At 38.3% G+C, this 17,161-nt stretch overlaps 1 protein-coding gene across 1 annotated transcript in view; it reads left to right on the top strand.

Moving 5' to 3' along the window:
- Positions 1-7,505: 7,505 nt before the first annotated feature.
- The window catches only part of LOC134044419 (uncharacterized), a 59,702-nt gene continuing 50,046 nt past the window's right edge, over positions 7,506-17,161 (top strand). Inside the window, exons 1-8 of the mRNA XM_062493645.1 lie at positions 7,506-7,671; positions 7,921-8,021; positions 8,365-8,434; positions 9,472-9,602; positions 11,294-11,382; positions 12,513-12,612; positions 13,969-14,012; positions 15,146-15,223. Of these exons, the coding sequence (XP_062349629.1) occupies positions 7,506-7,671; positions 7,921-8,021; positions 8,365-8,434; positions 9,472-9,602; positions 11,294-11,382; positions 12,513-12,612; positions 13,969-14,012; positions 15,146-15,223 (779 nt within the window). The remainder of the gene's footprint in view (positions 7,672-7,920; positions 8,022-8,364; positions 8,435-9,471; positions 9,603-11,293; positions 11,383-12,512; positions 12,613-13,968; positions 14,013-15,145; positions 15,224-17,161) is intronic.

The following is a 17,161-nucleotide window of genomic DNA, read 5'->3' on the forward strand; positions in this document are numbered from 1 at the left end:
CATAGAGTCAGTTGCCAGGCTTCCAAGTATTTTCCAAAGGATGACTGATGCTAAAGGTTTGTCTTACCAAATCTGGTATTAATTACCTTCAAGAGCCATGTGCAGAATGTGCTTTTGTTGACCTTACTGATACAAGCAGGACATGGTTCCTCCTTTTACAGAGTTATTTCTGTTTCCTAAAAATAAATTAGATAGAACTGGGTAGAAGTCTGTCTGCTGTTGTGTTTTCCACTGTTGCTTCACTGGTGCTGTTTATATGGACTGAGGAAATTACCACTGAACCTCCTTGTCACTGCTACTTATACACTGAGCTTGCTTTGCTTCTCCTTTGCAGTTCATGACACAAGGGTCCACAGGGTCCTAGAGATACCATTCCAGAGGCTGTGCACCAGCAGGATTCCTTAGACATGACAAGATAGCATGAATAGGTTGCTGGTATGAACTTTGTTAAGTAACAGCTGTAACACAGATGTACACTTCAGAGTACAGATGGACACATACTGTTCATGATGCAACAGGTTAACCATGTAGCACAATTCAGGTATCCTTCATCCTCTGACAGAATTAAGAACATATCTTTCCCTTTTGTCACTAGAAATAGTACATACAGGCTTGAAACTGTCATAAGACTATATGGTAGCAGAAAACAAAAAAAACCTCATTGTCTTGTATTCCTAGGCAAGAATTTCAGGAGTCAGAGAAGATGATAACAGTGAACTCTGGTAGTAAAAGCCTAGCTAACCTTGAGTTTAAAACCCCAAGATTTTATAATTAAAGCATGAGAATGGCTATAATGACATAATAATAACAATAATAATAATAATAATAATAATGTATAAATAGAGTTTTGATATTCAAGATAAATGTCTAATTGTTGGGAAAAATGAAAGGATCATTATCAATACAAATGGATTACGAACAGGAAACCTGAATTTTCAGTCAGATGCTTATGTTACACAAAATTATCACTGTATATATTAACATTCATGAAGGAGTCAATTTTCAACATTGCCTCAATGATTACCAAATATTTGCACACTGCAATTATAAGTTTTGCTTAGCTGTATTTGTGGTTAAAACTAAGGTACTTCTTAGCAGAAGATGTAAATATTTACACCTCAGGAAATTTTTGTTTGTTTTACTGATTACATGGTCATGAATAATTAATAATTTCACATATTTGCTTCTTTCTTCTTTTCTTCTGTTATTTCACCTTTTATTACTTAGAAAGACCTTATTTCTACTTTTAATTAAGTTGAAAGCAATACGTATTCTTAGTGGAATAAATACGTAGTATTTTTCCTCCCTTACATACCACTGTGTCTTGGTGGATCCTGGTTGAAAAACAGCTGACCCACTTACCAAACAAGTGTTCTAGAGACCTAATTGTACTCTCAGAATTGCCCAGCCTAATTTAGCTGTGTTCATTTTCTGGCCAGTGTTTTCTTTCCAGTAAGTCTGTTTGCTAACAGATCTGTTTGGTAACAGATATGGAACAACATGTGTAGCACAGATGGAAGAGTTCTCAAACTCACGTACTCTTTTCCTGCAATTTATTTTTAAGGAGAGAGTAAAGGTGAATCATTATTTGTTTAAAAGAGCTTTCTTCAAGTCAATATTGATTAATATTTTTTATCAGCCACTGGGACACTATCCAACATCTTCCCATCATTCATAGAAAACACTTCCTCAGAGAAACAAACCAGAAGAAATGTTTGTGCCTGTAAATTAGTTCCTGAATATCAGAATATCCTTATAGCTGCCTTGGAAAATCATCTGGTTTTAAGCTTATACTTACTTGCCTTAAGAATATTACCTGAAAAATCAGTCCACAATATTTTAGAAATGCTTTAGTGATGAGTTTTCAGATTTCCAATGGGCTTTTATTACTGCGTAACTGAAAGTGTTCAGTGGGCTTAGCATGAACTTGCATTTTTTAGATGCTCCAGAAGATAATTTTCCTATTTAAAAATAAATATTGAAAAATACCGAATAGTAAATGCTGAAAAAAATTCCCTACTGTGCTTTCCTATTCATCACCAATATGTATCACCCTGCTTGCATTACTAAACAGATTAGTGGGCAAAAACCCCTTTGCCAGGTCAATCAATAAGTAAGTGATAATTGGGATGAGAAATAGAGACAACTAAAAAGCTGTTCTAATAGTGAAGTTATGCTGATGGTGGACGAGAAAGCCAAGTGCACTAAAGTGATAATGAAAAAAAAGTTTTATAACTTACCATTCTCTTTCAAACTTCAAAATGCAGGCAAAAGGTAAATTACAACATTTTTGTATTAACAATTAACAATTTTGTATAACAATTTACAACATTGGATACAATTTACAACTCTGTGCAACATTTCTTCCTCACCCTTCCTGAATGAGTCAACAAACATCAGTTGCTGTGCAAGCAAGAGTCTTTAATTTCTTTACACTTTTGACACTAGTACAGGTACTTGCTGTGCTTCAGCTCAAATACTATCTGGAAATAGTTGTTTCTTTGAAAACTGATTGAAGAACAGTATGAAATGTATGTACTTCATGTCAACCAGAACCTTTCATTTTGGAAAGAAATTATGGTATGTGTTGCTGCCTCCACACTGTGAATACACACTTTAGAGTGCATTCTTTAATAATTATAAGCTAATGTATTTCCTTAAATCAAAACAGGGAAGTTACATTGATGCAACTTGTCATGACTGTTCATGTCAGCACTTTTGATAGCATAAAAGACCTTTTGTTCTGTGCAATGAATAACCAAGGATTATTGCCTTAATACATAGTTCTTATTTTGACTTAAACTATTACTACAAACAAATTTAAATAAATATATAAAATTAAAGGGCCAAAAATCAAGACACTTCATCATCATAATACTTCTGAAGACACCGCATATTCATAAGCCAGATATTTGATGGCTTGAATGAGCTATTATCTTATTTTTGAAAAATCCTATAGTGTTTCTGTTTAGCTAGTTCTGCTTATTTAATTTCATAAATTAAAGATTTTATTTAAACTTTTTTCAAATCTTAACGTGTTAAGAGTGATCTTATACCTGAAAAAAAAGGAATGTGATATAAAGGAATGAAGTCAAGGTGATTCAGAAGATAACTCTTTCTGTTGTTTCGTAATAGCTGAGGTTTTTCTGTACTGCATCCTGTAGTACAGGATGTTATAACTCAAAATTCTAAAAATCTACTAAAATACTATAAAGCCCTAAACCATGTTCATTGAAACATCATTATTGAGCTTTGAGTTGTTTGTGCCTTATTTAGGGGTATTCGATGCAACATAGTAAATTCTCTGCCGTTACTGATCTACAGCAACCATTTTCAACTGTTGATTCACTTAGAAAAGATTGGTATTCAGACTGTCTACAGAAGAGAGATTGCAGTGTATACTTTACCTTGAGGGCAAGAACAGTGAAGTTATTTGTTAAACAGAGAGATGCACTAATTTGTGGGAATGAGATAAGTTGTAAATTCAAATATTTGCTAAGTATTTTGTAATTAGTTGAGAGGACAGAGCCTCAATAAACTAAACAGAGCCTACTTCAATAATCAAACATATAGGCAGATGTTACTGGTTTGGACAGGAACTTATTGACAATAACATTAAGGGAAATATAGCACAAACATAATGCATTTCACAATAAACCCCTGGCCTGTGAAATACTTGGCTTGTACTTTTTTAAGCAATCAGAGGAAGCCTGACTGTCAGAAAAATCCTAGAAATATAATGGGAACTGTATTTGTTTTGGAAAAATGTACTCTGTGTTGTCCTCCCTGACTTCCAGGATTAGGAATGCAATGGAAGTAGAAGAATGAACTCAATCACAGTTCTTTTATACACAGTTCTTTTATCTGTGCTCCATGCTGGTGCATGAATCTGTTTACAGGAAGAGAAGCACAGGCATAAGTTTGAAACATTAATAGCACTAGCCAGTTAAATGTAAATAGAAGTATTTAGTGTCACTGAATGAAAGCGAAGCTCAGATTATCTACATGTAAATCATGAACAGAAAAAAAGAAAAAGAAAAAGTATTCTTTATCTTTTACCTTCTCTGGCATAAGCCAGAAGATTTTTCTTTCCCCTGCTCTCTTCTCACAAATTATGAGAGGAATTCTGGCTTATTCTTTAAAATGCTACATTAAGCAATGAGTTCCCATCACGTGAGTTGTGACAGCTTTTATTGTTGACCCATATCCCCTACACTGGTCACAAATACAGTCAAGTCTTTATTAGCACCTCCTGTCTATGAATTCCACACAGGCTTGCTACTGACTGTAGTTTCTTTTGGGCTTCACCTGATGTCCTCAAAGAGGAATAAACTGTTCCTAAAATCTCTTAAATCATCACAAAAAGTCTCAAAATTAAGACTTGACCATCAGAGAGCATTGCTTTGCAAGCCTTCCTGGAAAAGAACCGCTATATAATTTGCCTGTGTGTTCATTAAAACAATCCTAACCTCATGTATGAAATGAAATAATGGGCTCTGAGCTAATCATTACTGCTCAGGATGATATGGTATATCATTACTGCTCAGGTGATGGTAATGAAAATTCAGTCTATTTTAAGAAAATAATTTGTGAAATGGAGGGGACAGAGGTAGTGAATAAATTACTCTCCCAGAAAAAATGGATGACTTTGCTGGAATCTCAATGAGCTTATTAAATAATCTACTTATTTATGGGACAGTATAAATTGAGTAAGAAACAAATCTGCTGTGGGAACCAATGGAATACAGTCTTTGATCTCTTTATCACTTCACTGTACCATTGCAAATAATGAAAACAATCCTAAATCCTTTCCTTGTGTTTTTAGGAGATGAATAATGTGTGTGTCTTAGTATTAAATATATTTTGGATATTGTCTCACACAAATGTCAACATCCACACACAAATTTGCTAAAATTGTATTTAAGGTTCCACAAGGACCTTGAAATGGTTTCTGACAAAGCAAGATCGAGTCCTTCCCCCGAACCATGAGCAGTGGCTGTCAAAATCCATGCTATGAAAATACTTGAGAGAAGTTAAAAGAATAAAGAATCTTCTAGATTCCGAGACTGTTTCACCAACGCACACATCTGCATGTGAATATTTATTTCTTAATATAGATAAAAAGCCTGGTTTATCCGGAGAGAAAGAGATACATAGAAGGATGCTGGTGGGAGCAGGTGGCTGTTCTGGGGCCAGGGATTGTTTTGCCGTTAAGGAGCGTGTGGACAGCAGTGAAACACAGCCACCTACCGGCCTCTGGGTCCCTTGGCCTCGGCAGCCAGCTCTTCCCACGCCCAGAAACCGAGTTTTGCAACGTGGAAATGTGACCCAGCTCATTCCAGCGAAACTTTTACTTACATCCATGGGTAATCAATTATTCTGTTTATCAGGATGTGTTCAATAAGGGAGGATGTTCAGATGTTCAGAAGGGAGGACTGCAGCAAGTTGGTAATAGTGTCTCAGCCAAGGAAAACTACACTTGAATTTCACCCCAGGATTTGAGAGGATTGCATGACTTGCAGAGCGTTAGCCATGTTTCCTGCCACGCTGCAGTATGTTGGCATCTGACTGCAATGTATTCTGTATCAAAACATACGTGGAAGAAACTTTTATTTACAGAAAGCATGCCTTTATGTCTATACGGATAGCCACATATTTTGTACCAGATAGTGCTCCTTCTGATTCTTCAAAGTTGACTTTAAGGAGCTACAATAAATACATATTTAGGACAAAACTCTCTGGAGTCAACTATGCATACATTACCTCGTGTTTTTTTCCCCTACTGTGATTATTTGGATCTTTACTAGTTTATAGGGACTCAAAACCTGCGAATTTTCAACATAATAATGAAATTTTTTCATAGTGTATTAATAGAAATCTGTATAGGGAACCAAATTTTCTTTATGACCTCCTTGGTTCTGCCTGTTTAATAGACTAGGACAGGAATTGTTCATCACTCAGGCACTGAGAACATAGAATGGCGCTTTATAGCCCTTCTTTGCAACAGGAAAACATTGTACCTCACTAAATAAAGAATCAAAGCCTAAGATCACAGCATGACTATTTCCTACCTTCTCTCAACTACATTATTTCTAATCACAATTTGAAAATAGCCTAACTGGAAGTCTTATAAAAAATTTCCAGAAGTACTTATTTATTTTCAACATGGCTACTTTTTATGTGAGAGATTGAAGGCCTTTTTGGTTCGTTGTGATAGATAGATAGATAGATAGCCTTGAAACCCGATGCAGTCTAGTTACTATGTAAACAGATAGGTAGGTGGTTACTGATTGTTTAAGCTTGACTCAATAACCGGACGTCTCAGTAATTCCCAGGGAAACAAAGAGTACTGCGAGGTCAGCAAAGACGACGGAAGACACCATAACAACCGGAAGAACGTGCGCAAGGCCTATCACGTACCCGGAGACTGGAGGACTTAAGAGAGACGAACTCTAGGAAGAAGTGTGGCAGTTTTTCGGAGCACGGACTCCCTGCCACCCAGCGCTGACATTTGCCTTTGTCTTTTATAATTAATAAATTCTCTAAAATTGAACCGGAATATGGCCCCTTGTGCTCATTCATAACATTTACATCAGTAAAACCCCCTCTCACCACATACTTAGCATTGTCAGTGTTATACCAAACGTTTTATTTTTCATTGCTCCTTTAGAGACTCCCAATTTTATTATTGTATCATTTGCAAGATGTAATTCAAACCCACTCAGAATGGAAGTGTACTTGTTAAGGAAGGCCAAGCTGTTAAATGTCAGAGTAAGGCTCGGGCTCAGGCACAGTGCCGGTTTATGTGACACAGAGTATTTGCTCTGGAGTACGTGCTCATCATTAGACCTCTGTGGAGATGTCCAGAAACAGCCCTCCAGCCTAGACGTCAGGACTGGGAAATCGTTCCTCCTTATGTTTGAGGGAATTTGCTGGCTCGGTGACACTTTCCTCGAGTCCACAGACTAGAAATTCAGTCCAGGACCTGAGAAACACTTTCTCTCAAAACAGAAATGCACACTCCCATACATTTTTTTAATGAACGTATTTTGTGTTTAGGAGAGGAGAAAAAGGCTTTATAAAGCCCCCATAACCTGACACGCTTCTGACGTTATCCCAGGGTTATGACTGGGTTTTCACTGTCGAAGTTTGCTCCGACACACCGCAGCACGCTTCGGGGCGACACGGGTGCGCTCGCCAAGCCCGCAGCTCCTCGGCGATGCAACAGCCTCGCACCCCTGCTACCGACCCGTGTCCAGCGTGGGGCTCGAGCAGAGCCCCAAAGACGCCCCGAGCTGGACCCCCACTACCCTACTCCCAACAGGAGCTACGCACACACCGGCTATAAAGACGCGCGCCCACACAACTCCTCCCCCGTGCACACGGGCTTTATAAATTTTCTCCCGCCCCTTTTCCCAATCGCCTCCGCAGGCCCCAGCTCCTCCCCCGCCCTGCGTTAGGCCGTCGCTGCCGGGGTGGTGCCCGCGCTCCTGCCGGCCGTGACTATGAGCTGCGCCGCGCTGCTGGCGCTCCGGAGGCCGCGGCTCCTGGGGGCCGCCGCCCGCCCATCCCGCTGGAGCCGTTGCAGCAGCGCGGTCTGCGAGCCCCCGGCGGGCGCCACGGTGCGCGTCGGCTGCGCCTCGGGCTTCTGGGGGGACACGGCGGCCGCAGGTGGGCGGTGAGGCGGCAGCGGCTGTTCGGAGGACGGCGGGGAGACCGGCGGAGCGCGGGAGCCGGGGCACGGGGGCCGGGCGAGCCCGGCGGGCGGTGGCGGCCCCAGCGCCATTGACAGCGCCGTTGCGCAACCGGCCGGGCCGGGGCTGCCGGCGCTCGCCGGGGCGGGGCGGGGCGGGCCAGCACAGGGGTAGGGGCGGGTAGGGGTACCCCCTGCTGATGGTGCCTTCTGGTCTGCCCCGCCAGTGCCGCAGCTGCTGTACGGAGGGAAGCTGGATTTCCTTGTCTTCGATTACCTCTCTGAGATCACCATGTCGCTGCTGACGGCCGCCAAGGCCCGGTCTCCCGTAAGTAGAGCCGGTGTCCGGGCCCAGTGTCCTGGGCTTGGCCGAGGCGCGTGCGCTCCTGTACTTTCTGGCCTCCCGAGCTCTCCTTCAGCCCACATCGCGCCCGAAACGTGTTTAAGGCATATCTGGTTGCGCGGACACGGTTTCTTAAGTATACTTTTTATTCGCATGTGTTTATTTCCATGTGTTCAGCTTAATGTACTGAAAGTGTTCATGTAATTGCCCAGTGTATTACCCAAATGTTTCGAGAGGTAGCTGTTCTTCCTTGTTTTCTATGTTGACCAAAGAAAGGGGTTGGGTTGATATACTCGTAAGAGATGGTTACAGCTCTTAATTATTTCAGGTTTTAGGTTACACTCCGGATTTTGTCTCCACTGCCATGGCTCCCTATATAAATGATATTCACAGGAAAGGTATGCTACTCCTTGCACGAGTTTGTATGTTAATGCAGTACACCTGATTATGACGGCATGATGACAGAGTTGGGGCTGTTCAGTCTGGAGAAGAGAAGGCTCTGGGAAGACTTTACAGAACCTTCCAGTACCTAAAGGGGGCTTGCAAGACAGTTGGACTTCTACAAGGATGTGTAGTGATAGAAGAAGGGGGAATGGCCATAACATGAAGGGAGGGTAGATTTAGATTGGATACTAGGAAGAAATTCTTTATTGTGAAGATGGCAAGGCACTGGAACAGATTGTTGAGAGAAGTTGTGAATGCCTCGTCCCTGGAAGTGTTCAAGGCCAGGATGGATGGAGCCCTGAATAGCCTTGCCTGTGGCAGGTGACTTGGAGCTAGGTGATCTCTAAGGTCCTTTTAATCCAAACCGTTCTGGGATTCTATGAGAAATCTCATTGTAATTGATGTGTGGTACAGGTCTGATGGTGAAATTGGGTTGATTTAAGATGTTTGTTATAATTATAAAAATATACCTATATTTCCATGTATGTCTTACTATAGCTTTAATTTGTGAATGGCAGTTTGCTTTAGAGTTCCTTTTAAAAATATGAGATCTAGATGTTTTCAAGGTAATTCAAGCTTTTCAAATTTCCCGCGTAATTCTACAGTATGACTTTCTTTTCACTTTTTTTTTTGTTTATATTAGTAAAGCTTCACAGTGTCTACTGCTGTTTCTGTCTGAGATGTTTGATGCTGTCTGTCTACCTCATTATGTGTGTCTTTCTGGTCGCTTTCTCCTTCCATTCATAAAGGGTAGATGAGAAGTATCTATAGCAGTCATTTTGAGGTAAACAATTTCCTATTGGCTTATTCTGATCCTTTCACAGGTCAAATGTGGTTTATATTTTAATGTGTTTTTTGTATTTTGCTTGATTGATTGTCTGTTACCTTGTGAAGGTGATAAATTGCTTGTGTTTCAGCACACTTATTGAAGTACAGGATTATTGATGCTGCTGAACTTTATTTGCCTTCTTGGTTTTGTTTCTCCTATTAGGTGTTCGTGTCATCAGTAATGCTGGTGGAATTAATCCACTTGCTTGTGCAGCTGCCCTTCAGGAGGTGGCAAAGAAAGCAGATATTGATCTGAAAATAGCTGTTGTTGCTGGAGATGATCTGATGAATGAGGTATTTCACTTTGTTTTAAGTGTTAGTAGCACAAGTTATATAGCATGAAGGTGGCATTTACTGTCCCATAGGAACTTTGTGTCTCTTTTTGCAGTAGTCTTCTACTATCAGAATTGTTGTTGATTATCTTTTAGGGTTTTTTTTAATGCATAAATACAATTCTTGGCAAATCTAGTGTTTGGTATGTAGTGGAGGTGAATTTTATAAGCTTGTGGATCTTCTAATTAGCTTTTTGAAGCAAAATGTGAATCTGCTGTAAGGTCTGCCTGCTCATCAGGAGAAGCTATTGCATGCTGTTACTGCTTCTGTCTAAACTAGGTAATAATGCATGTTAATTCTTCTGAATATGGTGTAGGTACCATACATTCAAATGTTTTATCTCTTCTAGCTTTTTTTAGTGGTTTACAGACATTTCCTGATGTTACTTTGTTTATACATAGCTGGTTTTCTGGTTTTAAGTAATTAGTTTACAGCTGGTAAGGTAATATTAAGTGAGAGGATTGAAGTTTAAAAATTAAAAAAATAAAAATTGAAAGATGAAATGCATGAGATTTTTTTTTTTTTTTTTACTTAAAGAATTACACTTTATCTATGAAATCGGCTACAAAAATGTTGGCCGTACCTGAAAAGGTACTGGGAAAAGAGTTTATACATAATAGTAGTCAAGAGAGGAGAGGTTTGCATTGTGGTTAAATCTCTGCCTGTAACTTGGAAAATTATCTGTCTGCTTAGGGTCTGTTACTCCTTGCATGCTCTTGGTTGTGCAAGATTGTCAAGTAAGATTGTTCATTTGCAAGTTATATGTGGTGTTTGGACTTCCTTTTGAGAAACTTCAGTCCTACTGAAATTATTTTACTGTTTGTGGGCCAGAATTTCATTACTGGTACAGCAGTAAAGTGGTTGTTATTTGAGGTTTTTATGGACATGTTTCATCTGAAACACATTTTCTATGCTGTTGTCAGTACAATAACTTACAGGAACAATAAAGATGCAGCTTTTATGGTCTACAGACAACTTCTACTACTGTTGATACATTCATCATGGTAAATGTTTCTTGTGGTTTGGAGGATTTGAATTTTCAACATAGAATACCAATTTAGTTCAGAGCGAAAGTGTTGGTTTTTTTTTCACACGACAGATCCTACCTGTAAATTAATATTTACAGTTTATATGGACATTGTGTCTGTGCAGTCACTGTCCCCTTAATCCAGTGGATTGTTGAGCTAATGCCTAATTCATGGTCATAAACACACCCTCTCCCCCACCTACTTTTCTGGAAATACAACTTATTCTAAGTACCATATGAAGCTACAGGATTAGCCTTGTTCTCTGGCCATGACACTACAGCAGATGTGGCACATACATTTCTGTTTGCAGGGTTTGATTTATTTAGTCCTAGCAATTAAAGGCCGTTTAAAGCCTAGGAAATACACCAGTTCATTGTTGTTGGTCATATATGAAGGAACATTACATTCTTTAAAGACTGCCTTAATTTTATGCATGCTGGAAAAGTTGTGGTGAAAAGTGTATGTAAGGCTTTTAGCCATTCAACTGGTCGGTGTTGTTAATACTTCTAATAATTATACTTGGCTTAGGGGTGATATGAAGTGGATCTATTGTTTGATACTAATGAAAGGCTTGCAGTAGAAACTTCAACTCATTGATAGGGTTTTCTGCTTGCTTTCTAACAGAAAGAGAACTTAAAAGGAGCTGGTATCACTGATTTAGAGAGTGGCAAACGATTTCCAGAGAACATTCACAGCATGAATGTGTATCTTGGGTGAGTTATTTTAGCAAGTTGTATTTATTATGTGTAACTAAATTTAACACCTTGAATACAGGAATTTGTTTTGCTTTACAGTTAGAACCACTTAGTATATGAGGTTCACTTTTGAATTATTGAGGCAACCAGAAAAAAAATTTGTTTGTAACTTACAAATTTTTTAGTTATAACCTTGTAAGTTGACTCCTCAGCAATACACCATCTGTGAATCATCAGGTTTTAGTTCAAGCTAAAACAGTGTTCAGTTACAGCAATTGCAAAAATGCTTTTTCATATGCTGAGTATTCTGTTGCAGTATGGAGCAGTTTACTCTGTTGTCTCTAGAGAAGGGCAAACAAGGAATTGATGTACTGGGATGTTGTCAGAGTGCCGTAGGAGGTTCCGTTATGCTGTGCTTGACTCTCTGTCAGGCTTTGTACTCTTGAAATTTTGGAAGCCGTTTTTTTTTGGGATGGTCATTTGTTTTGAAAGATCTCCCTTCCCTGCTTTATGATACTTAGGGCTTCCATAAATATCTGAATGGAGGTGTTCTAGCTACCTCTTTGTGAAGTCATTTTCATTGCCACCATCCACTTCAGATGAATCAATGTTGATCAGGTCTAATAAAGGGGAAGGACTGAGAAATTGGACAATGGTCACATGCATCTCTTCCAGTTGATGATCCTGGTGATCCTGTTCTTGGAGTTGGACAATATTGCAAGTTCTTAAGTCATGTAGGTAATTGACGTGGAAGGTTTAAAATTGGAGGGCTAAGTTACCATGCTTTTTCCATGAAAAGGATGTTCGTCTTTATACACTCATCTGCAAATAAAATGGTTAATGAATCTCTGAAAAACACTCAGTTCTGTAGTTGATGATAGAAGTGTCCCTCTGAACTTTGTTCAAGAAAATTTCTATCGTCGTTAAGAGAAGTGTTTCAGTTATATTATTTAGGTACAATAATGCCCCGATGACTGCTCTTGAAAATACTCTTTATATACATACCTAACGACAAGTTGTTAAAGTAGATTTTATTGATTTCCTAGGCAAGTTTTAAGCGTTTTTTAACCTCTATGTGTCATGGAACTGTTTTTAAAATTATGCTTTAAAAGCTGAAAGTACTTATTGCTGTGTTTTGTCATGTTTAGTGCAAGACCAATAAGCAGAGCTCTAGACCTTGGAGCTGATATTGTTGTGACAGGCAGATGTGTTGACAGCGGGATTGTATTAGGACCACTCATTCATTCTGTAAGTACAAGTTAATCCAAATGATAATGAGTATATGTGAGTGAATATTCAGCACTCATTGTCAGACAATTTTTGTTCTTTATGAAAATGTTCATTATTTTTAATTTAGTAACTACATCTGTATTTTTTTTTTCTTACATGCATAAAAAGTTGTTAGCTTCTACTTCTCCTAAATTGATAGTAGGGATACTTGTTGACTTGTGTACCATTAAGGTGAAAAGCCCTAGTGAAGTTTAGAAAGCCTTAGCTTCTTTCACCAGTATTTCACTTTTACCATTTGTTTTGGGATTTTTTTTCCCTTGCCTTTCTGCAAAATTAGGTGTGCAGGTATATTTTTCTTTACCACAAGGTGTCGATAGTAGGGCTTGCTCTGGTTGCAGGGTAGCATGTGAGGTGGTTTAAAACACTGGGCTTTTTTGTTCAGTGGGTAAGCAGTTTCATTTAAAGTAGTCAAGTTTCAATGCAGCATTTCTGAAATTCCTTGAAATTCAAAAAATTGAATTTCTACATAGTATGTAGTTTTTCTGAAGTATTTTTAATGGGCTTTCATTAATTTTTGTGAAGGATCACATGTGGTGAAATAGAGAAGCTTTCTTTTGGTGTATATTTAAAAAATAGGAGTATATGTGTCTAGTTAATGATATGCTTTGTAAGGCATCACACTGTTTTTGACTTTGTGCATGTCAAAGATTGCCTAATTAATTTTCTGTTTGTAATTTCCATGATGACTTGTTTTATGTATAGCTGTTTATATTCTCAAAACAACTGTCAGTGTGTATTGCCTAGTCCTAGATAACAGAAACCTTATCTAATTTATTTAGGAAAGGTTTTAAAAGATTTCTGCAAAATGCTAAGTAAGAAACAATTGCTGTATTGCTTGCAGGTTGAACTCAGGGAAAAGATTGTAGTTAAAATTTCCAGTTAAACAGAAAGTGTACTTACGGTTTTTGAGGGTGACTGGTTGTACTCCAGGAACTGGTAATTTTCAAAAGTTGAAGATGCATAAAGGTTTGTTCAGGTGACACAAGATAGGTACTATACTTCTAAACCTGTAGGTTGTGCAGGTTTTAAGTAATACGGATATTGCACTTCCAGCTTTTTGAAGAGGGTATGACTTTCAAAGTTTAAATTTTTTGGGGTATATCAATAGGAGGAAAACTGAAATGTGTCAGAGGGTTTTTGTGAATTTTCTGTATAGGAACTCAAATCCATGTACAGTGCCTGTCAATTACTGTTACTTAGACTTAAATTATATCCATTGCATTGTTATTCAAAGCAAAGAGCATACTGTGTGCAGTTTTTTTTGGTACTGTATGAAATGTGTATGTATTTAAAATATTTGTGTTTTTGTTCTAGTTTGGCTGGAATAGGGATGACTATGACTTGCTAGCTGCAGGAAGGTAAATGATATAAGAAGGAATTGGGTAAATTTTTATTTTGTATCATCATGTCAAGATAGCAACTTTTTCAGCACATACTGAATTTTCATATTATTACTGCATTAATTTATTTTCATGTTTTTGTTAGGTTTTGTGTTCTTTTTTAGAGCTCACTTACTACTCTCACTTGGAATTGAAATTACAGAAACTCCCTTCTGGAACCAGCTTAAAATAAGGAAGAAGAGGTTGAAAGATTTTGTTGAATAGCTTAACTCTTGTTCATTTTGTGTCAAGAGATATCTTACAGTACAGGCCACTGATTCCTAGGTTTCTTTTTCGCTGCCACTCTTGATAGTTGGGAAGATCGCAGGGCTTAATCTGAAAGATGTACAAAAGCAGGTTTGTTCAGAAGGCAGCATCCTGGTATGGTTTTGTTGAAGCTCATTGTCAGTGCTCCGGTTTACAAATCCTTGTTGTAGTTCTAAGGTTAGGAATCTGATTCAAGCAAGGAGTAGAATTATGCCATCTAATTTGAACATTGTATCTGAATCCAAGTCCTCATGAACGAGTGATTACTTAGGTAGCCTGAGCACAGTCTAATGTTAGTGTTCTTGAACCTCTGCTATGGAAAAATGTGGAGAGAAATTCAATCAGGCTCCACTGAGTTGGGGATGATAGAGATGAAGATTTTCCCCATAATTCTGTTGAATATTTATGGACTATCACAATCAAAACTTGAAAATAGTAATACATGATCATAATACATTGTATCCTTCACATTGGAGATGAGATTCTCTGTCTTAATTTAAATATGGTCTTTGGCTATTTAGTTACACACAGTGCAGACTACTAAGTTACTGAATTTAGATCAAGGTTTGAAATGACTAAGGAAACTTGGTTTTAGGTGTGAGGTAATCTTCTAGGTATTCATATTTTGTAGGAAAACTTTTCTTGTGAAAGCTAGTCCTTTAAGCACTCTGTTCATCTTTCTGGATCCCTTGTTATGCTTAATGTATAATTCATAATTGTATTAGATACTTGTGGAGGAAAATAGTGTGTTTTGTTATTTAGCTCTGTTTCCATTGTATTTTAAAGCTGGGTTTGTGAAAATCGATTTTGCGTTATGCTTAGTTACGTTAATGCCATTTTCCCAGTCTTGCAGGTCATCTCATTGAATGTGGTGCTCAGTGTACAGGTGGAATATTCACTGATTGGCACACAGTACCAGACTGGTAGGTAAACTTGATACCAGCATGCAAGTTTGTAGTGGACCAAAGATGAGGTTTTCTTATTATATCTGTGTTGTGGAAACTGATTCTACCTTTCTCTTTTTGGGGACATGATATGGGCCTCTTGATATTTTGCTACCTCAGTGTTACATTTCTATAAGTACTGTTTTCCCTTTTGAAGTTTTCCTTTTTGGTGAGACAAGGTCTTTCTTTTGTTAACTCCAGCAGATTTGGGAAAACAAATTAGCCCTTTTGATTTCTTTTTTCTCTTTTAAACTATTTTTTTCCTGTTTCTTTCAGTATCCTCTGCTTAAAAAGATTTATTGTTGACTTTGATTGTATGATTGTACTGGAAAAGACAATATTGATAATTTGGATGCTGTTAGAATAGTATTCAGTTAGAGATGCTTGCTGTTCAGTCAAAAAATTCACATAATTTGCTTTGGTAGGGATAAATACATACTGTAGTTCTGTCCTGGTGAATAACCTGATGAAGACAAATATATTGGATGATTAGTCCTTCCAGAAACTTCTGTCTATCTTGCGTCCAGAACTGTTGAATTTGAGTTACATGTAGGTGTGTCATTCTGCCTGCTGAGGGAGCCTGCTTTTTACCAACCTGTTTTTAAGAGCAGTTTAAAAGTAGTTGGGGAACACCTCTTTTGCATAGTTCTGGCTGCAGTTACTTCTGTAATTCTTGGGATGAGAGGGAGGAATCTTGCGTTTTGCTGTATGATGAGAACGGAAGCTCTTCTTTTGTGCAGTGGAGGAAAGGGCTGAAGAGCAGAGGGGAGAGATGCAGGACAGAATAGTGCTTTAGTACAGCTCCTTCCTGTTCCCAAGCTGACTCCACCTCCAAGTAGATGGACCAGCAGGACTGTGCCCTGCTGTCTGAGAAGCCATATGGCTGCCTGGACTTTCTTCTCCTTGTAGTGACTGCTTCTGATTCAGGGTGTGATTCTGAAAGATGTGTGTTGCTTTTGAGTTCCTGAGCACTGCTGACTAAAGGTGAATGCATACATGGGGTTGGAGCAAACAGGCTTGGACATTTCTTCTTACCTACTGGAAGGCTACTGAACAAACTGCACTCATCTTCACTGTTGTATTCGATGAGAAATCAAAGGAGAGTGTTTATAGTAATAAGTCACTCTATTTGGTTTGGAAATTTATAATTCTTATTCTAATGTCTCTCCCAATAATTTATGTTGTATCATGACATTTCTTAAATTCTTTCATAACTGACTCCAGAAGACCTTGCTTTATGAAAGAATTAAAGTGAAAAAAGCAGAATACTAATGTTCTTACTGAAATGTTTGATAGGTCTTTATTTTTAAGGATTTTCATTAAATTGACACTGTGGGGAGTGTCAGTCTGCCTTTTAAGAAGAAAGGATGCTTGAATTGGAGTGGGAATAGTTAATTTCAAAGTGTGTTTAAGTACGTGAATATGCGTAGCTAATAGTTTTGTATCTGTAAAATCACAGAACTTAATCAAAAATGATAGCAGACTTGTGGCTTAGAGCTGACTGGTGCTGAACTGAATCCCCTTAAAAAAAACATGGAAGTTTAACACCTGATACTGCTCTGTTACCTTGTCTCCATCAATATGCATGCACACCCTGAAGCCATGCATGACTGTATTTGTGCTAATATAACAGTTACTTATTTGCCTTCAGTTTAAGTCTGCTAAAGAATTGATCATGGTGCCTTAAAACTAGTCAGTTTGCAAATTTTGGGTATATTTTAATGAAATAAAATATAATAAATAATAATAATAAAATAATGTGACACATCAGCCTGTATGATAAGCTGCTAAAACCAGTCAAAACCTGAATAATGTGAGTGCTTTGATTTTAAGTTTTGAGATGTAGGGTGGAGATCCACTTTACTAACTGAAGTGGAATTGTGATCCAGCACATCCAGAATATGAGAAGGAAGGCAG

This window comes from Cinclus cinclus, chromosome 5, assembly GCF_963662255.1.
Source record: "Cinclus cinclus chromosome 5, bCinCin1.1, whole genome shotgun sequence".
NCBI classification, from domain to species: Eukaryota; Metazoa; Chordata; class Aves; order Passeriformes; family Cinclidae; genus Cinclus; species Cinclus cinclus.